The sequence below is a fragment of the Macadamia integrifolia genome, chromosome 2 (assembly GCF_013358625.1).
Source record: "Macadamia integrifolia cultivar HAES 741 chromosome 2, SCU_Mint_v3, whole genome shotgun sequence".
Lineage (NCBI taxonomy): Eukaryota > Viridiplantae > Streptophyta > Magnoliopsida > Proteales > Proteaceae > Macadamia > Macadamia integrifolia.
The window spans coordinates 766,909-790,542 of record NC_056558.1 but is presented as its reverse complement, the minus strand read 5'-3'; the positions used below and the strand labels follow the sequence as shown (position 1 = coordinate 790,542).

The window sequence follows — 23,634 nt, the reverse complement described above, 5'->3', positions numbered from 1 at the left end:
TACCATATTATGTTGTGTTTAAATGAGCAAATGTAATTTCTGCAGTCATGGATTTAAAAACAATTCAGAGTCGGTTGATTCAACCGATTTAACTTGGAATTGATGAGAGAAATTCCAATTAACTTAATTCTATGTACATTGAGTCTGATATTGTGAGGCCGAGTCAGGGCAATTCCTACCGATTCTGCCAACTCTACTGAATACCCAAATTCTGATTTATTTATTTATTTTTAAATTTAGTAGGTGGTGAGTGAATCGTATAATTTCTCACCAGCCTATGTGCTTTCTCTACATCTTTTTATGCTGGTGGTTATTTTACATGTGCATCATATGAATATTTTATCAATCAAATTTGCCTTCTTTAACCTTGTCCACATGTTTCACGATAGGATGAGTTGCAACCATTTTCTTGGATGGATCCTATCTAATAGAATTATTGGGAAAGATATTGATATGATTTGAATAGGCACCACTGCCCACATTAAGTTATCCTATCTGAAATCACATTTTAAATGATGCAGGATGGGTTTATGGAATTCTGTTTCAAGGCCATTTTATTTTATAGAGTTGGGTTTTATGAAGTTGATAATAACCTACCCCTGTTGTGATATACCCTCTTCTCACCTATCTGGATGTCGTAGTCATTCCCCTTCACCATGGCTTATGGATGGGGTTGTGGTCAGAGATTCAAATCTCGAGAATCAGATTTGCCTTCGTCACCGCTGATACTGATTCAGATCGGTCCTAGTCAAAGCAGAGTTCTCTCCTAAAAAATGGCATTCAAGGGGTTGTGGAGGGGGTTGAAGGAGAAAGCAGCGGAAGGGCAATTGTGCTCAACTTAGCAACAATTGTAGCTTGAGTTTTTTTACCCATAATCCCCTACCTCTTTCTTTCCATGTTTCAGCATAAATGGATAACACATTACACCCCCTGTGTAGCTCTACTGATCCAACGACACTGTTTTAACAAATGCCTCCAGCTTGAATCTTCCCATACTAAATCAATTACATGGGTTAAGTGTGGCTGTGTATAATCAGGGTATACCCTCGGGTCTGAACCATAAAACCAAACAATTTCTAGGGGTTCCTTGTTAGCCAAAAAAAAAGATGAAGAAAAGATAATGATAAATGGGTAGCACCACCAGCATACTTAGTAGATACATTTCCCTCTACCTATTAACCCTAGGTGATCCCATCACCACCCCTTTGGAATCTCTTTTCAGGGTTCACATCTCTCTTTCTTGAACTGGTATACCAGAATCACTGGAAAGCTGAAAATTGCGAACCAGCCCACTCACTAGACCCACAAACAGGAGCAAGTGAGCGGCAGTGAGGATCCAATGGCTGAGGTGCATACCGGGGCCCTCCCAGCCGTTGGATCCTCACTGCCACTCACCGCTCACCACTCACCACAGAGGATTTGAAACCCACAAACAGGCCCTTAAAAAAGGTACTTTGCTTCAATTGCCACACCAGCTATAGCTCAGCAAGCATGCAAATTCTCAACTTCAAGATTCCATGAAAGAACCCTCAACCAATCTAGCACTGTAGTCTTGGACAGATTCTGGGGTCTCTCCTGATAAGAAAGAAAAGATGTTCTCAAGGTATCAAATGGATGTTGGGAGCATCTAAAATACCTGGTCGGTTTAAGAATGCCTTGAAGGAGAACATCATCAACTTGCAACAAAAATGGCTAGAAGCCCAGATGCCATACGGTTTCTTTGAGCTTCCGTAATCATGTTCCACGGGTCAGCTTTGGCAGCCAGGGAATGCAGCAGGGCAAGAAACATGCTTCCACACTATCTAGTGCATGAATTGTATTGAATTGATCTCCCAGAGAAAGAACATATTCGGCTAATTCTAACAGATTTTTCAGTCACTGTTTCATTGTTTCTTCCAAACAAATTGTACTTATATGTATAGGGACACAGCCAAAAGAGTGTTAGAACACTAACATGAAACGGTTGCTTGCACTCACCTGAAAAGCATTTCTGCCTGCTTCAATTTTTTCTTCCAAATGAACCTGATAAACATCTTCATTGAGTGCCCCAAACAGACATATACAATATATACAATTTCAAGCTCAATTTGTTGGGTACAAATAGTATGGATGCACCACTCACATCCTACCAATGAAGCCGAAAACTTGCAGCCTGCATAAGGGGATGGACCCAGTATGCACCTAGTGTCAATGCTGTTATTACTAGGTATGGCAACCGAAGGAATTCCTTGTAATAATCTTTCGGCAACTTTTGACGGCCATCAATGATTGCTGCAAAAGGTACAACACTGGTTCGACTCTTCACAACCTCAAAAGCTTCTCCATGACGCAAAGCCAACCTCCTGTCACCATTCCAGACACCAAATAAATGGTGTCCAATTAAGCCAAAAGAGGCTGCCACAACTACAGAGTTGCCAATCCAGAGTGTATGAGCCAAGCACCAGATCACCTGCCCAACCATCTGGAAGAAGAGAACACTAGATTGAAAAAACAGACTAAGAAATACTCCCTCCATCCCAAAAAGATAGTCTTGTTCGAGGTTTTTCACCGTCCCAAAAAGTTTGTCCATTTTAAAAACCAAGATATGAAGGTTTATTGGATTCCCCATAACAGCCCTATTTAATATACACATTTATTGTATTCACTTGTCATAATTTTTTATCTTTATTACATAAGCCTAACTAATAGGGATAATGCTGGAACCAAGGTTTGAATTAGTGGCCAAGTAATGTGTTAACAACCACCACCTTAAAATGTCATTTTCTTTTTCAAGCAAGAGTATCTTCTGGGGAAAGGAGAGAAGAACAAGATGAAAGAAGTGGTTGTGATTATGTCCTGAAGAGTATTATGATGTCTCCCACCTATGAGATCCATTACATAAAAATTGAACCCAGATGATCCAAACTTATTCAAGAGAAAAGACGTATGATTTTTCCTTTAATTTTTTGATAGGTGCCCCAAGGACAATTGAACTCATGATCTCTTAGTTGTGAGGCATGGTCCTTGCCAAATGAGCAACTACCCCCTTGAGGTTAAAAGAAGTATGGTAAGTGCTTGCTAATGGAACCTAGACTTCTCTGTTAAGATCGTCAGTTGGGGTGCATATTCAGCCTACAAGAATTACTATTTCAGACCAACTGAAATGTAGACAATGAAACCCCATGCATGGGTCATGTCTCATCTAATGTTGAGAAAAGGAGCACCTACACATGAATAACGACCAAATCAAGAAAGTTACATACCTGCGGGTGCCTGGTGATTCTCATGATCCCAGTTTCCCAAAGATGCATTTTAGGCTTATCTACAGCTGCTACCTCTAACAAGTTGAATGTTGAAGGATAAAGGAAGTAGAAAGAGATGAAGGATGAGATCCACACTAGTTCATGGACAAAAGGAACACTGTGGAGCTGCCACAACTGCACTCCATCATACCGGTGATTAATGAAGTACACCTGAAATCATACTAGCCTTCAGAAAGTTATAAGTTCAAACACAAGGGCTACCAACTGCTTGCTAGAAATATATAATTTTAAGTTGAAAGTCCAAGAAATTATGAAAGCAGGCAGTAGTAATAGAATTCCAAAATGGATAACAAGAGTAAGTTTCCATGTTCTATTGGAAAGTAGAAAAATAAGAACTCACAACAGTGCTAATTGCCAATGGTAGAGAGATCCCCGCAAACAGGACACGGTAGGCACGTTCTCCAATTAATTTTTCTCCTACATCTCGAAGACTAGCCATGCCACTGTGGACGGTAGCAAAAATGAGAATAAGAATCAACATTAGTACCTGCAAAAGGAAGGCTGGAAGTCACATACTGTTATGCTTGTGCGTGCAGCCGTGCACACACACAACACACAAACACAGATAAACAGCCTTCGCTCATGGGTTAGATCATCTTATGTTCTGATCCTCTAGACATACAATAGGATATGACCAACAGGAGTACCATTTCATACACATAATGACACATTGAAAATTTGATGAGGATATTAAAATATCAAGAACAACATGGCAAATATGCTTGGCATATGTTTAACAAATGGACAGGGCAGGAGCAGCAGCAATGGGTTATACAGACAGCCCTGTTTAGTAATCAGGTCTAAAAAACTGGCCCAACCCTAATCAATTGTTAAGAAACTATCAATCAAGAACAACAACAAATAAACAAAGCCTTATCCCAACTTAATGGGGTTGGCTACATCGATCATTGCCCTCCAATCGGCTCTATCTGAGGTCATACTTGGTACAAGACCTAAACTATGCATGTCTTTCCTCACTACTTCTCCTATGGTAATTTTCAAGGTTTAAGATCTCGCTCTCACCCCCCATCTCGCTGATCCAAAAAAGAGAGATCTGGCGAGATCTTGCCGAGATCATGTATTTTTTCCCCGTCGACTCAGTGGTTGGTCTCGGTGGCCATATGATCTTTGTAGCCCTTGAAACTTGGTATTTACCCTATTTTAGGCCTTCTAAACACAATAGAAACATCAGTTTTTTAAAAATCAAACCTAAGATGACACTTTGACTTTGTACCCTATGTAAGTAGTCTCAAACTCTTTGGACCCTAAGCCAGTATGCTCTATTCCACAATCAACACATGACACAACATAATCATAAGAATTTAAAAGACATCAAATATAATTACTTAATTGTTTAACAATTAACATTGATGACTGATGAGTCACATTCACATACACTGAAAATTAAAGTAACTCCAAATGTGGATAAGGAGGTAATCTTCTCTACTCTTTAAGTTTCAATGAATGTAGAAATGGAGATCCTCAAGCAAAAGCACCAAAATCCTTGCTCCTTAGTGTTCTTTCTTCAAAAAATTTGAGAGAGATAGGAGAGATATAACCATATAGGCAAGATTTGTTGAGATAGAGGCGAGATCTCGAGAGATCTCGGTCGAGTTTTGTACAATTATAACTCGTCATACATCTCGTATTGTATTTTTCAAAAAGAGAGATATTGGCAAGGCCTCTTGCCGAGATCTTAAACCATGGTAATTTTAAGCCTATCCCTAGATCTTTTAGCTCCTTCAATCTAAATCAGATAACCCATCCGTACTGGTGCATCCCCAAGCCTTCGTTGAACATGGTCATACCACCTCAAATGACTTTCTTGGAACTTATCATGGATCAGGGCAACTCCCAAATTAGCTCTAATATGTTCATTCCTTAGTTTATCCTTCTTAGTTTTGCCGCACATCTATCTTAACATCCTCATCTTTGCTACACAAAGCTTATCTATATTACACTTTTTAATTGCCCAACATTTTTCCCCATACATCATAGACAGTCACACTGTAGTCTTATAGAATTTTCCTTTACGCTTTAAAGGAATAAGTCGATCACACAACACTCCAGACGCGCCTCTCCACTTCATCATCCCACTTTAATTCTTTGTGAAACATCGTCCTCTATGTCGCCTTCTTTATTTATGGTTGACCCCAGATATCTAAATTAGCCACTTTATGGTATCTCTCTTAATTTTTTCCATATTGTTATCCATCATAGTGTGACTAAAGTTACACATCATATATTGTCTTCAATCAACTAATCTTAAAACCTCTTGTTTTCATGGTTAATCTTCATAACTCTAACTTAACATTAATCCTTGCTTTTGTCTCATCCATTAAAGAAATATTATAAAAAAAGAGCCTACACCACGGGACCTCATCTTGAATGTACCTAGTTAAATCATCCATGATAAGCGCAAACAAATAAGGGCTTAAGGTGGATCCCTCATGTAACTAATAAGGAATTCATTGCCTTGACCTCCCACATTTCTCACAGTAGTCACTATGCCCTCATACATATCTTTAATTATATCTAGTACATGTCTAATTAACTCTCTAGGCACTCTGTTATAGGATTTTTCTAGGTTAATAAAGACCATATGGAGCTCCTTCTTGCACATCCTAAATCTTTCCATGAGCTTCTTAAATAGGTAAATAGCTTATGTCGTGGATCTACTTAGCATGAAAAAATTGGTTCGTCGAGATAGTAGTTTTTGTTCTCAGGTGGGTTTCAATAACCTTCTCCCATAATTTCATAATATTGACCCATTAGTTTTATGCTTCTATAGTTATTGCAGTTTTGAATATCACCTTTATTTTTGTAGATCGGATCTACAATGCTTCTCCTCCATTCATTCGGCATTTCCCTTGTGTTCATAATCTTATTAAGCAGATTGGTTAACCAAGATACCCCACATACCTAAGCACTTCCACATTTCTATTGGGACCTCATCTGGGCTTGGAGTCTTACCTACTTTCATCTTTCTTAAGGCGTCAAGAAACTATCAATTAATACCCAACAAATAATTGTCATGGCAACAACACGAGGCAAGGCAATGGTCAGTAGCCTTGAGGCCTCTAGGTGAAGCCAAGGTGCCCAATTCAAGGCCTTAATTGTCCAATATTTTATGCCAACTCCAAGAATGTCAGCCAGTTCTGAGTATCATAGTTGTCACGGCGCCAAGGTGAACCAAGACAGTGGAGGGTTCTCTAAGCGCTTAGGCGAGAAGACACCCGCCTTAAGGCGAACAAGGCGACCAAGTGTTATTTTTTATTTTCCCTATTTTCTAACATTATTTAGTAAGCTATATATACCTTGTATCATAAAATATCAAGATTAAGCAACAGCAAGTCATTAAAAATCAACATTTAGATATATTAAATAATAAAAAATTAACATTAAGTCATATTAAGTTATAAAAGATCAAAATTTAAAGAAATTCTCTTGTTCTATAATACGTTTGATTGGTCAAATGATTTTATTTTTACATGAGACTTTTTGTATTAGTTATAATATAAAACCAGCTTTCCAACAAAGATAACTTAAATCTGAGTTGTAATGACAAAGTTATGCTACAGTCAAACTTATTTTTAATTGCATGAATGCTGTTAAAATCGCCTGAATGAAAATAATTTTATAGATATCAAAACAAAAGATTATCTTACCGGACTTTTGGTTTTTTAACAATGTTTTAACATGATAGAATTTATAAAATTTTCATAATTGAGAAAAACCCCAGCATTATGCATTGCAACAAGGCGACTGTCGACGCATTAGCGATGCCTTGACAGGTATGCTGAGTATGTCTTCCCTTCTCTCTTTTTTTATTTTAGTTCTTCTTCCTATTTTTCTTCCCTTCTTCCCTCCCCCCCCCCCCCTTTCCCCCTCGAACTGGTCTAGGACCTTGACACTTAGAGACCAGTCATCTAGGGCATATGATGTTGCCTTGTGTCCTAGACCAGACCTTGAAAACTACGACCCAACATGCCAACACATTCATTTATTTATCCTTTTTTTTTTGGCAGAATAGAAACCCCTGAGGTTGAGGGAGACAAGAATATGATCTCTTAGACAGTTATTACTGTTGAACGGACATATTTACGAACCTTTCAACAATTATAATATTTAATATATCACAATGCTTGTGAAATGTACTAAGCTTTTAAAAGATCGTATTGCTCGTTAAGACTAGTGTTAGAGACGGACCTATTCTCGATGTGATTGCTCACACCCTCAGCCTGCTCATGCAAACCACAAGAGGCCGGGTGGGGAGCAAAGAATATCAAATTTTCTATTTATGGTGATGGAATCCACGATAAACAGTGCCATCATTCGTTGTCTACCATACCCAATTTCCTTCTTTAAAAATAAAATCTGATAAGACAAATTTGATAAAGAAACTAAACAGAAATACAAAACATAGCATATAAATATAACCCAAGAAAAAAAAATATTAACATCTCATCAAGTCAGGAATGCTTTTGATTTAGTGAAGAGAAGAGGGGGCGGGGACCCCTAACACATAATAGTAACAAACTTTAGTTCCAGCTAGGACAACACAAGTCGTGTAATTCAGTAGAGAAATCCAACGCTAAACCAACCTGTAAGTTGAAATGCCCAAGATGAACCCCACAGTAGAGGGGGCGCGGGGATGCTATCCCCCTAGTAAACAGTGGCCTGCTTCTCCACTATAGATGGCCAAAGGCCAAGATAATGCAACATTGTAGTTGTGAAATGTTATAGACCCCTTTACCAGAGTCAAGTGTTGGTAAGGACACAGGTGTATTGGCTTTTATGTTGAATACTCCCAAAATCCACATAGATCAATCATAGTTCAGAAACCTGTCTGTCCCAATGTGGACACATGAGAAATCTAGAACAAAGGCTGTAGAGGATCCTATGAGCAACCACAAAAGAGGACTTTGGTGATAAGCATTGAAATTCCAGCTGCATGGGTTTCTAATCACTGAAATCATTGATGATCAGGAAACCAAAATAAACAGGATCACAGCCTCGCAGGACACCAATTGTACCAAATTTGAGAGAAAAAGTAGAACCCAAAATCTGGTTATCAGATTTAGGTCAAACCCCGATCGGTGTAGGTTTGAAACAATAGCATAACCAAAATATTGATGCGATCTATTGGTTGGATAGGCTGGTAACAACAGGTATTTCAATATAGAAACCTGGATTTCAGAAATCAGTAACTACAAAGAACTACCCATCGGCTAAACAGATCAGAACCAAGTTTTGGTCAATGGATGAGTCTGGGTACCGGGTATGATCCCAAGTATATCTCAAACATTCAATGGTTAGAAGTAGAGATATAACCCATTTATAGTTGCAGAAAAAGACACAAAACAGGGGAACCACAAATCAATTCCAACAGCAGTAAACCAATACGGATCTGTTATGCCCCAATGACAGCAAAGGATGCCCACAAATAATACCAGAACAGAAGTAGATAAACTGAACATAATTTGAAGAATTTATTTGAAACTGCAGGAAATGATAGAAAAAATAAGATATGATGGAGAAGAAGAAAAAAATATATTTTCAAGCCTTCCACTTGAACAGCAGAGCAGGACTCCCACCTAACTCCAACCTAGTCTCCCTATGGGATTTCTGCATCCCACAGACCTGCCTCTCACAGTTACAGCATAAATCCATTTTTTTCTTAAACTCCAATCATGGGGACTGATGTACAGCCCTTCATCCATTCATAACTTCTCAAATCCTCTTCTTGCGTGGGAGGAAATCCACTTACAAATTGGAAACCAAATAAATTAGAACCTATCCTAGATTGCAATCTAATTCTCAGTTACATCAAAATAGTAACTGAAACCAAATAAAAACTTGTAACTGAAATCGAAGTAATACGTACTAACTGAAATAGAAACTAAATAAAATCTTAAAATTTTCATTAACTAAATATAATATAAACTACCAAAATACTAACTAAATATAATATCATATCTCTTCCTAATCAGCTCCATATATGATTTGACAGCTCCATATCTTAAGGAAGATATCCCACGCAAGTCAAGAAAGAAGATCTCTTATTGGGCCTAAACCTGGCCCACTAAAGTGGTCCAAAGGCTGGCTGATTGGACAGGTTTGATGGGCTAGCCGAATTGGCCTTCTTTCTTTCCTCCTTTGATCTACACCACATTCAGATTCCAAAACTTAAGAAGCATCCTACCCTCATGGATGAGTAGAAGACTGCCCAGCTTTCGAATCTCAAGCTTCCAATGTTTTGGTGGATAGTATGGATCTTTACGATTCTATCCACCACAAATTCCAACAACGCTTGTAGTACTCTCCCACAAAACTGTGAAATCAACACACTTGCTTCCTTATCATCTGCCATGTGATATAAAACTGCAAAGCGACACTTTAGGGGCAAACCGCCACTCCATTGTTTCTCCCCAAAGCATAAAGAAAAAGTAGTACACATATGAAATGCTCAAAGTATGATTGCCAGTCCTTTTAAAAGCCCCTGAAATCTTATTAGGCTAAAGAGGAGAAAAAGGGATAAGACAATAGCTCATACAATTTTTAGGAGAATCAGAGACTCGACTGACATGATAGATGTAATGGGTAGACGGTGGAGGTTCTTGTGTTAATGATCTAGTTAGGACTCAGCCTCCCTTTCGTTATCTTCTGCCCCCTCATAAGGATTACCTTTGGGAGCTAAGTCGAAGATCTCGGAGGTATTGAAAGTGGTTGATAAACTGCGATTGCAGTTTTCTTTAGGAAGTCCCATAGCAGTGAGGCTTAACAGACAACGAAAAAATGGTGGATATTTCCGAGTAGAAGGTGACGGCCCTAATGAATCGACTATGAAGGTGGCAGTTAGCTACATCAGCACTCAAGTTCCTTCATCGTCATTGCCCAGGCTTTGATGATCAATCCTTGGCACCTTTAGGTTTTGATCTTCTCCTTCAGACCCTCAAGACCCAACATAACTATAAATCCTTTAATTAGAGTGTTGGGTGTTGCCATCGTTCGAGGGAGGATCCTATTGCATGCTTGCTCCATCAAACATTGAGTGGAAAACGATTCCTACTTCTACGGGTTTGGTGTACGTGTTGTGAACCGTTAGAGGTGTCTTGCTTGTGGCACTAAAGAGGTAAGCCTAATCCCTATTGAGATGTTTGATACAACTAGCCCATTTAGTTGGGATAAAGCTGAGTTGTTGTTAATTTGATTTGTCATTTTGAATAAAAAAAATTTTATTTGGAGTTGTGGCCACCAACAATGTGTTATCAGAGCCACCCTCTCTGCAGTGTGGGATTCCAATTATAAATCATACAATTTTGTTTGCAATTATTTTATTTGTATTACAATCCTCAAAAATGGTATCCCAATCTTTTCTTCTTTTGGTTTGGTTATTGTAACCAGCAAAAAAAAACATAAGTCAAAGGGAAAGGGAGTAGTAGCAGAAAGAGGGGAAGGTGACTGTCGGATCATTGGTTTGAAGGCCTGCCACCGCTGACTTGGCTGATGCCTGCCATGGCGAGCGTAAAGGGGTTAGGGTTGGGTGCATGAAGGGGGAAAAAGGGGCTATTCGTGGGGTCATTTTCTTCAAGGCACAGACTTAGTGAACAGTTGTCTCTCAAATATATTTAAAAAAAAAAAAAAAAAAAAAAAAAAAAAAAAAAGAGTTTTAAAAAATTCAAAAGCATAAAAAGTAGAAAGGAGTTTTACTTTAGCCCGAACCAACCAGATCAGCTCTCCTAAAGGGATTAGAAGGAAAATGTCGTCCAACCAGTCAAAACATGCATAATGATTCCCGACAGGGTAAGTTGTGTATGTTAGGATTGCAAGGTTCCAATTCACCCTATCAAAGCTAGAGGGAAGCTTTTATGTGAGACACCATTGAATTTGATCACCCCTTGGTTAATAAATTCAATGGTTATTATTACAAATTAATTCACATTTATATAATTTGTAGAATTTCAAGATGACATTCTCCCTTGCAATCAATACCATCCTGAATGACTACTGCCTCACCAGTCTTAACTATCAGGATTGGAAGAGACAATTCATACTAGCTTTAACTTCTAAAGACTTAAAAAGGTTATGGAAATGGAAACTCCCCTTGAAACTATTTTTTTTGGTAAGTCTCCCCCCCCCCCCCCCCCCGGCCGCGGGACCTTAAACCTCACTATGATGACACAAATGGAAATTTGTGGTATGATACTTTTACAAAAGGGACTTTAAAGCCAAGGTCATGATCCTTATTGCCATTGACAAGTCCATCCACAAGTCAGTTAGTGAACTGCCAATTGCTAATAAGATGATGGCTCTCTAAAAGACTAGTGGAAAGAAGAGCCGAGGTGCTCTTCATGCCCTCTTAATTGAACTACATACTACTAAAATGTCTGAAGGGGCTCCAGTCTTTGATCATGTTATGAAGATAACTAAGCTTTTTCAAGATCTGTAAACCCTAGGGACGATATTTGAGACATCGTGCCAAGTGGATATGATCCTTTTGTCTCTACCTTCATCCTATGGTGGGTTTCATTAGGACTGTACACATGCACAACATGGAGGTGACTATTACTATGTTGACCAACATGTTGAGGAAGACAAAGGCGACTCTTAAGAAGGAGAAACCAGTGGTGATGGTTACTAATGTCAAGTTTACTAAGCCTAAGGACAAAAAGAAGGTGAAAGAAAGTGGAACAAGGGTAAGCCCAATAAAGTGAAAGCTGGTCAGATACTCAGATCAAGAAGAAAACTAACAAAGGAAATTGTTTTCCACTGTAATATGCTGGAACACTGGAAGCGTAATTGCCATGCTTACTTGGAAACCTTGCCAAAGAAGTATGAGAAGACTGAAACTGAAGGTATTTTGTTAAACTTATGTCTTAATTGAATCCAATATGTTGGTGGGACCAACTGACTTATTTTGTGTGGACTCTAAGTCCACTACACATGTTTGTAATGTGTTACAGGGGTTCAAGGAAACAAGAAGGCTTCAGAAAAATGAGATACGTCTTAGAGTGGGGACCAAAGCTGAGGCTGATGTTGTTGCAGTTGGCACTTTATTTTTAAATTTAATTAATGCTGGAACAATAGTTTTAAATGACTGTTATTATGTCCCTAGTTTTCATAGGAACATTATTTGAGGTGCTTCGCTTGTGGTACTAAAGAGGAGAGCCTAAACCCTATTGTTAGAACAAACATGAAGAAAAAGAATAGATTAAAACAAGATAACACAGAGATTTAACGTGGTTCACACACCGATGTGATGTGCTACACCTATGGGCGAAGGTGAAGATGATTCACTATATGATGGAAGAAGATTACAATAGAGATCTCTCAAGAACACCTGAACTCGTAGCAAGAACTCTCACCTAAAAACCCTAACGCAAAAATCCTCTTTTCTCTCGTTTCTCTCTTACTTACACAACAAGACAACAAAACATGTCGGAGTAGGTCAATCTTTGAAAGGGTCAAGAATTTGAGACACACATAACACCTATTAAGATGTTTGATTTGAATATCCCATACTACGTGAGTTTCGATCCATCGCTTAAAGTTAGAAAATTTTGATTTGGAGTCGTGACCACCAACAATCCCCCTGTCATAGTTGTCAGGATGTCACCTAGGCATCACCTAGGCGTCCAGCCCGTTATATATGGGTCATGGCAACTGTCGCCTTAGTGTAAGGCGTTGGCCTAGCACTTGGTTAACACTTATTTATTTCATTTACTTAAGATATTATTCATAAATAAGCAAACACCCTCTATTTGAATCCAATAAAAATAGTTTAACAATTAAATTCCAAAAGGATAAAAAGTCAACCCCCCAATTTGAAAAAAAAACTGGTTTTGGTTGTAACGGAGATTTTCAACTTTCAAACACTTAGGTTTTTCCTATATGAAATTAAATCTCCGTAAAATCTTATCATAGTAAAACATTGCTAAGAACCAAAACTGCGGTAAAAAAATCTTTTGTTCTGATGTCCATAACTTTATTTCCATCCAGGCGATTTTTAACAACATTCGTGCACCTTAAAATAAGTTTGACCGGGACATAACTCTGTCAAGACAACTTGGATTAGTTGGGAAGTTGGTTTTGTGCTCTACCTTATATAAAAAGTCTCATGTAAAAATAAAATCATTTGACTAGTCACACTTATTATAGAATAAGAACATTTCTTTAAATGTTGATTTTTGATGACTTGATCTTAATGTTATTTTTTATGACTTGAGGTGGCTTAATGTTGATTTTCTTATGGTATAGGGTATATGTAGCATACTAAGTAATGTTAGAAATGAGGGGAAACAAAAGATAACACTTGGACAACTTGGATGCGTAGGCAATGCCTAGGTGGGCGCCATGTCGCCTAGGCGCTTAGGCACCCCTCCACCGCCATGGATAGCCTTGCCGCCTTGACAACTATGCCCCTATTGATTTCACCAATAATAAGTGTTAGTGAGAAGCATTGAATTGCTACCTTAATAAGTGAGATGTATTGGATCATGTTATGTGAGATGTACTAGATTATAAAGTGAAAAGTACTAGAACAGTTCCCAGCATAAGTAGGGCATACTTAACATGTTAAGATTTTATAAGTGAAATCTAGTGACCAGATCTGTCAGAGATGATTTTCCCTAGCTCTCTCTCTTTTTCTCAGTTTCTGCTCTAGTTTGTGTTCTGTTTCACTACATGGTATCAAAGCTCTGATCTAGTGCAGATGTCTTCCTCTTTTCTCTCATAATCCAAGTCCTTCCCCTCGATTCCTGATTCAATCAAGAAAAATTAGGAATTGATTCCAGTTTTCTGTTCTCTTTTTGTGTCTGCCACGGTTGCTGATCGTGTTACGGGTGCATGTCGCTGTGATATGCAATGTACTCTTCTCTTCTAAATCAGATCAGTTGTAGAAGCGAATGATCTGTGTTGTGCCTAATGGAAAAATGATTGCTGACTGTGTAATCTTCCCTTCTGAAATTGAGAAAAAGTGAAGCAGGTTGTGGCTCAGCCGCCTGGACGCCTAGACAACCTTTCTGTTGATATCAGTTCTCAGAAAGCAAAGGGCTGATTTAAAGTTTCTAAATTCTTCTCTCGACTGAATTCTGAGTTGAATGGAGTAAAAGACTGGATGCCAGCAAGTGATAACTTGCCTTGTATGAGCAGTGCATAAGACTGAAGCGTGTTGATGTTCCTTCATCTACTACCACCCCAACAAATTTTGAAGAGAACTCTGCTCTTGTCTCTTTGGTTGGTTGTGGTAAAGGAACCACCTCTAGAGGCCAAGGTTGAGATTTAGGGAGATTTCATGGTAGAGGTCAAACAACCATAGTTTTTAAGGTGCTGCTAAGGTCTAGAGATGATAAGGCAATGCTCCGCCTTACGTGAAGTGACGCCTTATGGGGTTTTTTTATTTTTTTTTATTTTTTTATTTTTTTTTTAAACATATTTTAAAATTACTTGATGAAGATTCCAAATATAGATTTTTTATTGGTAGGTGTATGGTTTTGTTAACACTTGAGATGTATGGGATCAGCTTTACTCCACCAAAAATAAACAAAACAAAAACACGATTCACAAACAGGGTTTGGATTTTGTTAAGGGTTTTAAGAAAGGGTTTTGAGAAGGAATCAAGGAACAAGGAAGAACCACTAATCTAGTCGACCATTTTGCTCAGGCAGCTGTGAGCTTCATTCTTCTTTGACAGGAGTAGAAGAGCTTCATTCTTCTTTGACAGAAGTAGAAATATAGTGGATGACCTTAGGGCTTAGGCACTCACTTTGGCATCATAGAGGTAAGTATAATAAATACTTGTATTTTTTATGTCTTCTTTTCTTTATATTTATAATTTATGTTATGATGATTGATGATTGATGATTGATGAAGATGAACTTAGTTTATTCACTTTATTGATTTGTTTTCTTGATGAATATCTTACATTGATTTGCATATGAACTATTAATATTTATTTAACATATGAGTAATAGGATTCAACTAGGATTTGAGCCAAATAGATTGGTTTTATAAAAAAATTACACAAGAATGTTTTAGTCAATAAGGCGACGCTTTATGCCCGCCTTATCGCTAAGGCGCTCCGAAAGACCCTCAAACGCCTCCGTCGCCTTACCTCCTTAAAAACTATGCAAACAACTAATCCCTATGGTAATCGTCTATGTATTCATTGTGGTAGAACCAATCAAATTTCAGATAAATGTTGGGAAAGTTTGGCAAACCTGCATCATGATCCAACCAAGTTTCCTCTAACAGTGATGAATTTCAGACTACACTTAGCAGTAGACAAATTAGTGACAACTTCTGGTGTGGTTTCTCGAGAGGAGTATAATAATCCGATTCAACTGGTTCAGAAACTCTAAACTCTATCCAGAGCCTTGTCTTCCAACACTTTTGCCTCCTTAGCTCATTCAAGTACTCCTACCCTTCTTGCTTCTACATCCAACTCTTCATGGGTCACTGATTCAAGGGCATCTGCTCACATGACTGGTGAGTCTTTAGGATCTCCAGATGAAGAGGATGATTGTGTGAATCATCTGAACTGTACTACTTTGACGCTAGTGCATCTCATCCTGTAGTTTCTACACTTCATTGGCATTGTTTCCTTAGTTATCCTTCCTTGGACAAGCTTTGCCAATCATTTCGTCTCTTGAGTTGTTACCTCTCCTTGAGAATATGAATCATGTCAACTTGAAAAGTAGCTTTGTTCTTCTTCTAGTCCTCGTATCAAGAAAAGAAATAGTTCTCTTTTCTCTTTAATTCATACTGATATGTGGGGTTGTTGTCATGTCGCTTCTCTTTGGTTTCAAGAATTCTGTTATTTTTGTGGATGACCATTCTAGAATGACTTGGCTATATTTGTTAAAGGATGGATCTGAGTGTGTATCTATTTTTAAACACTTCCATGAAGCAGTGCAACTTCAGTTTGATTCAAATATTTGTATTCTTCATTCTGATAGTGCTCTTGAATTATCCAAGGTTCTGTTGCCTTTTTTCTTGTGAAGATAATGGAATTATCCATCAAACTGCTGGTTCTTATACTCGCCAACAAAATGGAGTCACTAGGCAGAAAAACAGTCATCTCTTGGATGTCGCTCATTCCATGATGATTCATATGCATATTACAAAAGGATTTTAGGGAGATGTTCTCATTATTTGTTACTTAACTAATTAGATGCCCAATACTTTTGTGAATGGTAAGACCCCTTTCTCCGTTCTTTTTCCGCATTTACCTTTGCATTCTCTTCCTCTTCGAATATTTGGCTGCACCTGTTTTTCATATTCTCAGTATGTGCCTGATAAATAATCTCCTCCGGCTATTTAATGTGTCTTTTTTGGGTACTCTCATACTCATAAAGGCACACCCTATTTTTCTGATGCTGGAACCATTTTGGATAATCAACTTTTTGTCTCTTCTATCTCCTCTTCTTTTGTTCCCCTTCCCGTTTGTCATAACATTCCACCCGATGATCCTTTATCTTCTCCTCCTCCATCTTCTCTCCTTCTCCTCTCTAGGTTTATCATCATATGCTTCGTAAGGCATCTCAAGTCATGCAGTGTATGGAAACCCCACCTGTTCCATCAAATAATCTTGCAGATAGAGTTCCTTTTCTTTCGTCTTCTTCAGATCTTGATTGCCTATTTCTGTTCGTCAAGGTAAGCGCTCTTGTCCTGTTTCTGTATATGTTCACTATCCTATGCCAATAATGGTTCTTTTCAACATATTTCTTCAGTTTATCGTTGTTTTGCCTCGTCTTTATCTCATATCTCTACTCCCCATTCCTATATGGAAGCTCTTTACCATCCTAGTTGAAAACAAACAATGGATCTTGAGATGAATGCTCTAATCGATCAGAATACCTGGGAGCTTACTTTCCTTAAAAGAAGGAAAAAAAAATTGTGAAAGACTTGTCGCCAAAGGTAAGACTTGTCGCCAAAGGTAAAACCTATAGATGGGTTTTTGCTATTATCATCCAAATGGTACTATTGAGCTTTTGAAGGTAAGACTTGTCGCCAAAGGTTATAAGACTTAAGTGCTCCATCACTGTTCAATACTTATCAATACATGATACAGTGGTATTATCTTGTTAATTAGGATGGGAACTAACTATTGCCATTAATTAGCAGCAGCTTTGAAACTGAATAGGACCTATGGATTTGTTTTCCCTATTTTTCCTGTTCGCCTCCGCTTCCATTCGATTTAACACACCAGTTTCCAGACCTTGTTCCACCATGTGTTGTGATCTTAAGGTGTGAAGAAAATCTTGGGTTCCAAACTCACAAACCACTCTTTAGTTAACCCAAAGCCCCTTTCAGGTGCAGTTGGATATCCTCCAATTTCAAAGGTCCTCCAGCGGTTAAAAACTAAATCCCAGTAATTATGCTAATTATCTTCTTTATTTCCCCCAAAATTTTTAGGTCCTTGATTCCAATCAACCATGGTCTAGAAACCATAATAATGGGATTATCAGAGAATTTGAACTTCTCTCAATCCAAAATTGGCTTAATTTACTTTCACACAGTACCAGCAGCTGAACAAGCTTAATTTTCACGATTACAACAAAGATTATTTCAGTAAAAATCAGATGAACAGTACCATTAGCCGAACAAGCTTAATTTTCGGGAGTAGAACAGAGATTCTTTCAGTAAAAATCAGACTAACACTCCAGCAGCTGAACAAGCTTAATTTTAAAGAGTAGAACAAATCTTCTTTTAGTATAAATCAGACTAACAAAACCAGCAGCTGAACAAGCCTAATTTCATGAGTAGAACAATTTTTCTTTCAGTAAAAATCAGACTAACGCATTAGGATTCCCTTGAAATCCAAAAGGACAAAAATCAATCCAGCCCCCTATTTCTATTGTTTCAAGCAATTCTGTTTACAGCTAAAACTAAGAAAGTATCTGAGAATTTGAGCTCTTCTCAATGCAAAACTGGCTTAATTTACATTCACACATACCAGTAAACAAACAAGCTTAATTTTCATGGGTAGAACAAAGCTTCTTTTAGTAAAAATCAAATTAATGCATAGAACAAAGCACCTTTCAGAAAGAGAGAGAGAAAAAAAGAAGCTTTATGCATTAGGATCCTAATAAAACCCACAAGCAGAAAAATCAATCTAGCCCAGTACTACTCATATTTCAAGGAAGTATGGTGACAGACTAAATTCAAAACTTGTAGTCACTACAGGTGAAATTAAGAAAATCCCACCTCGTGACTCTCCGAAAGGCTTTCAACGGCATCAATGAATGCCTTTCCATACCCAGTAGACGAATCCAACCAAACCACATCAAGGACAAAGAGAACAGTTCCTAAGATTCCAGCAAAGTAAAGCCAAGAAGAGATTTGTTGGCGGCCAACATCGAATACAGCTGAATCCTCACCGACTAGAAGCTCATCAGAGACTGGATTCTCAGAGGTTCCTGCGAGAATCTTAGTGGGTAAGCGAAAGGAATGTAGCGAAATTTCAGGGCTTTTCCTGAAGGGTATATCAAACCTATAACTCCTTATGGATTTTGAACGGGTAAAGCTTGTGGTCTGTCTGAAAACAAGGTTTTTGCCATTAGGATGGTGGGAGAAGAAGGGAGGGCTCGAGAGGAGAAGGGCAGACGCCATTAACGGATACACTTAAAGAGACAGAATTAGTTTGTTTTCCACTTAGGAACGCACTACTCTTTGCAGACTGCAGAGAGAGGATTTGGAGGGGGAGGGAGTGCCCATATGGCTATGTTTTATTTGGCAGGATTTTTACGTTACGTTTCCTTTGTAAGTGTGACAAGCGGTCCACTTCGGGTTATTCGGCTGCTTTTGGTTCGATTTACATCAAAATCGCATCAAATAAGAATCTGTCAAAATCGGAATCGCGTTGCATTCAGTCTGCTTTTACCAATTTCTAGTTGGTTTCCCATTTATATGTGATTTATAGTTTCGGCTCACATTCGGTTTCACCTTTGCACCCTTTAATTCTATTTATTCTATTACTTTTTTTTTTGTTAGAAATGGGGCTATTCATTAGAACATGATAAACAAGCAGTTGAAGGATTAGAGTTCTTCTTCAGCCATGAAGTGGAAGGATGCCAAACTGTGTTATACGAATTCAACAGGACTTTCCAAGCTAAGGAATCTACAATTCCCTAGAAACATAGACAAACAAACAATCTGAAAAAGGTCAAAACGTTCTAATACCGCCAGTAAAGGTTCACCATCCTTGTCCCTGATAATGAGACCCAATCCGCCTTTGTGGTTTTCAAAGCACCATGCAGCATCCGTTCAGCTTAATGAAGGGAGTCCTAGTCGGTGCCCAACCATGTGAGGTATGGGAGCAATCGGGGAAGGGGCTTGGCCTGGGTGCAGATGAAGGAGGGTAGAGAGGAACTCATCAGCACTCTTGGCAGCAGCATTAATGACCTCTACTATTGTCCATGCATGCCTGTTGAAAACTTGGTCATTACAAACAATCCATATGAACCAGATGATGAAGCTAATTTTGGTCTTGATTTTATGAACTCTTTTCTTCCCAAATTGCATGAACTTTTTCCAATCAGCATTCCAGTGATGCAAGCTGTAGTTTTGCTGGGGAGGGGGTTTGAAGGATAAAAAGGGTCCGAACCATATAGCCTAGGAAAAAGGGCATCGGAAGAGAACATGCGAGACCGATTCCATAACCCCTGTACAATGGACACAGTGGTGCTCAATGTCAATATGATGAGTCGCCAAGCCTTCCCCAGTAGCAATGCCATCAAAGTAGCCCTCCACAAGAATGTCTTGTTTTCAAGGTCGTCAGACATGTCTAAATGGTCTTCCAAACTGTCGGAGGGATGGAATCACAGGTACTAACCTTAGATGAGGATGCTTTCTCTTTAGCATTGTGAAGTTGCTCTGAGCACAAGAGGTGATAAGAGGTTTTCACAGGAAAAAAAAAAAACTCCACTCTTAGCCACACCCCAAATGAGTATGTCATTTTTAGGGAACAAAGGGATCGGAATGCGAAGAATTGCGTCTTTCTCACTAGGGTGAAGCCATCGATTCAGTAGGTCCCAATTCCAAGTCCTAATATCGGGTGTGATCAGCTCAACTACAAATTTTTGCAATCAGTTGGTTGCTCATGCTGGACCTTGAACTGAGGAAGAGTGGGTAGCCACTTGTCCTTCCAAACCTCAAATGCAATCTCCTCTCCTAAGCTTCCACATCAAACCTTTTTCAATCACTTTCTGCCCTTTAATTATGATGTTCCTCCATCCCAAGATGGGTTATGACCAACTGTAGCTTCCAAGAAACTGCACTTATGGAATTATAATGCCTTCATAAAAGTAGTCCAATGAGAGTCAAAGTTCAAGGAAAGCTTTCAGGCCACCTTGGAAAGCATTGCTTGGTTGTGTAAGGTAGGGTCACAGATATCGAGGCTCCCTTCTCCTTTGAGTGCATTAGTTTGGTCCACGAGAGCTAATAAATCTTCCTGGTATTGTAACTTCCCCCTATAAGATATTTTCCATGGCACTTCCATTGCAACTGCAGAAAATAGTTGATATTTTGAAATAGCTAGCAACGAAGTTTTAAGTTGGTTGAACCACAGATTTAAGAAGTACCTCCCTTCTTGTAAAGGAGAGGTAGGATTTTTCCCATCCATGCATTTTTTTTGTTGCCCTGTCACTGATATTGTGGTACAACTCAATCATGTTAACCTCAATCTCTGAAGGAAGCCCTAAGTACTTCGATGGACCATCTCCATATGGGACCTTGAAAATTCTCGAAAACCACCGCTTCAGCCATGTTGGGGTTGAAACAGAGACTATATTTCTTATTGTTGATCCGTTGGCCATTAGCCTTGCAATAGAGGTTCACACACTCTTCCAAATTCTAGTGGTCCCTCAGCTTAATTTCTGACATCAATATACAATCATCCGCGAATAGGAGGTCGGACAAAGGTTGAGATCGATTTTGCACCCTAATACCCTTAATCTCATTTCAACTCTCTGCAATTTGGAGAGCATTACTTTGCACCTGAGAGCATAGAATAAACAAGGTTGGAAAGAGAGGATCTCCTTGACAGATGCCTCTAGATGGTTTGACATGGCTACGAACTGCACCATTTACCAGGGTAGAGTAATGAAACTAGGATAAGCGCCTAGGACCATAGAGACAAAGTGATCACTACAGGGCCCATCTTCAAAAGAAGTCTCTCAATGAATCTCTACTCTACTCGGTCATAAGCCCGCTTCATATCAAGCTTAAGGACCACAAACTGCTTCTTCCCTTTCCACTTATTCTTCACAAAGTGAAATGTCTTGTGGGCCACAAAGATATTATCGGAGCTCGATCACTCAGGGGAAAATGCTGACTACGTTGGAGCTATAAGGTGAGGTAGGATCAAACATAATCTTATACAGTGATCTTAGACACAATCTTTACTGTAATTCCACACAAGCTAATAGGTCGATAATGATCAATTTTCTTCAGGTTGCCCACTTTTGGGATGAGGTGGATAAGAGTATCATTATATGGGCTAGGAAGCTACTTGTAAAAAAAAAAAAAAAAACTAGAGATAGTTTGCAATATTCATATTTGCAGTTTCCCAAAATTTTTTATAAGAGATTGGTGGAAAACCAACAACACCTGGAGCTTTGAGTTGACCGATAGAAAACAAAGCTTGCTTGATGTCTTCACTGGAGGGCTACCTAGAGAGCATGGTTATCCTCATGGGATATAGTGGTCTCAGTGAAGCTTGGGATCTAGTTGAGAGCATTCTCATCAACCCCTTTCGAACGAAATACCTTCTCATAATAATCAGCAATCACTCTATAAACCTCATCTTCAGACTTGGTCCACTCTCCATACTCCTATTTGAGTTTTTGGATTCTGTTATGGCTTCGTCATTTGAGAGTAGAATCATGAAAGAATGCTGTGTTCTGGTCACCACTATTCAGCCAAGCAATACGAGACTTTTGCCTCTAGAAATCTTCCTCACATGCAAGTGCCGCTTCCAAATTTGAAGTAATAGATATCTCCTTAGTGTGGTTATCCATCGAGTAAGGCAAGCTTTGAATCATGGAGAGCTCCTTCTTTAGGCAATTGATTCATTGCTGAATATGACCAAGAGACTCTGAGTTCCATTGAGCTAAAGCTTGTTGACAGGCTGAGAGCTTGAGAGGGAGGGCTTCGGCTTTCAGCCTGAAGAAAGGGTTGGACCACATCAAGCTCACCCCCAAACTGCACTAAGGATCTCTAAGCCATATAGCCTCAAACCTAAAAGGGCAAGGCCCCCGAGAGATTTTGCCTTCATATCCACCAAAGAGGTTGGTGGGTAGATCACATAAAAATAGGAAGAATGAATTAGATGAAGGATTGTCTGGTGAGTTCAGAATAAGATCTACATCTATTGGATGTGACAAATGTAAAATTAAAGGCCACAATGTAAGGACCTACACAGAACTTCCAGTGAATGGAATAGAGGTTTCTTCTGGAAAGACAGTAAGAGCAAAGGTATTAAGATTACATATAGCATTCTTTACAATTATCTCTTGTCTGTATATACTAATGCATGAGTTTCATGTTTGTGTAGAGAAGGGAAAGAACTAGAATCCAATTTGTTTTTAATTCTTCACAAACAATGACTAACTCACAAGCTTCTACAACTACACTGAAGAGAACATACAATCTAAACCTAAAGCACAACTGAAAGCCAAAGAAAAGAAAAGGAAAGTACGATAAAAGAGGGTACATCGAAGGATTGAGAAGATAGAAGAAGGGAGACAATGAATATATTAGTGGTTGCAAACTATATATCTATATTAGAGTCTGTTGTATTTGTTAAATATAAGTTATTTTTGGATATGTTGTTAAACTTGATGTCGGGATATGATACTAATGTTGATGTGGTTGTTTGTGCCAGCCATTCTTTTTTTTTTTCTTTAAACAGATGCTATATATGGATGGTTTTCATTATCATTATGGATATGATGCTTATCATGTAATTTTTTGAAATCTCCACTATAGTAATGAAATGCTGTCAAATTTTTTTTCCAGATCCACTATGTTCTCCATTTTATAATTTTTTGGGGATATTAACAGAATAAGAGGACCATATATCAGAATAAACCCATACCATTGCTGAAAGATAAATTCAAGTGCATGCATCTATTTTTATTGTGATTTGTCACACTTGTTTACCCATAAAAATTGTTACAATTACTCCAACAAAGAAAACTAATACAAAATGACACACAAGTTTCATTGAGCTAGTTAATTTCTCTATTTCATCCAATCTAAACTTATCAATACCCACATCTTGTTGCAACCCCCAACATCTCTCGTAACCCTCACAACTCCTCTTGCA

The 23,634-nt window shown here is 38.5% G+C and overlaps 1 protein-coding gene across 1 annotated transcript; it reads right to left on the bottom strand.

Moving 5' to 3' along the window:
* Positions 1-1,854: 1,854 nt before the first annotated feature.
* LOC122072059 (15-cis-zeta-carotene isomerase, chloroplastic) lies at positions 1,855-19,036 on the bottom strand. Its single transcript, XM_042636599.1, has 4 exons — positions 18,513-19,036; positions 3,643-3,789; positions 3,243-3,452; positions 1,855-2,461 (listed from the first exon to the last, which is right to left on the bottom strand). Exons 1-4 carry the CDS (start codon positions 18,915-18,917, stop codon positions 2,126-2,128), a joined length of 1,098 nt encoding a protein of 365 aa, XP_042492533.1. The 5' UTR covers positions 18,918-19,036; the 3' UTR covers positions 1,855-2,125.
* Positions 19,037-23,634: the final 4,598 nt, after the last annotated feature.

Coding starts and splice junctions, on each gene's coding strand:
- LOC122072059 (XM_042636599.1), bottom strand. CDS start 18,917: ATGGCGTCTGCCCTTCTCCTCTCGAGCCCTCCCTTCTTCTCCCACCAT. Junction 3,790..18,512: donor GCCTTTCGGAGAGTCACGAG/GTGGGATTTTCT, acceptor TTCCTTTTGCAG/GTACTAATGTTGATTCTTAT. Junction 3,453..3,642: donor CATTGGCAATTAGCACTGTT/GTGAGTTCTTAT, acceptor GTATGATTTCAG/GTGTACTTCATTAATCACCG.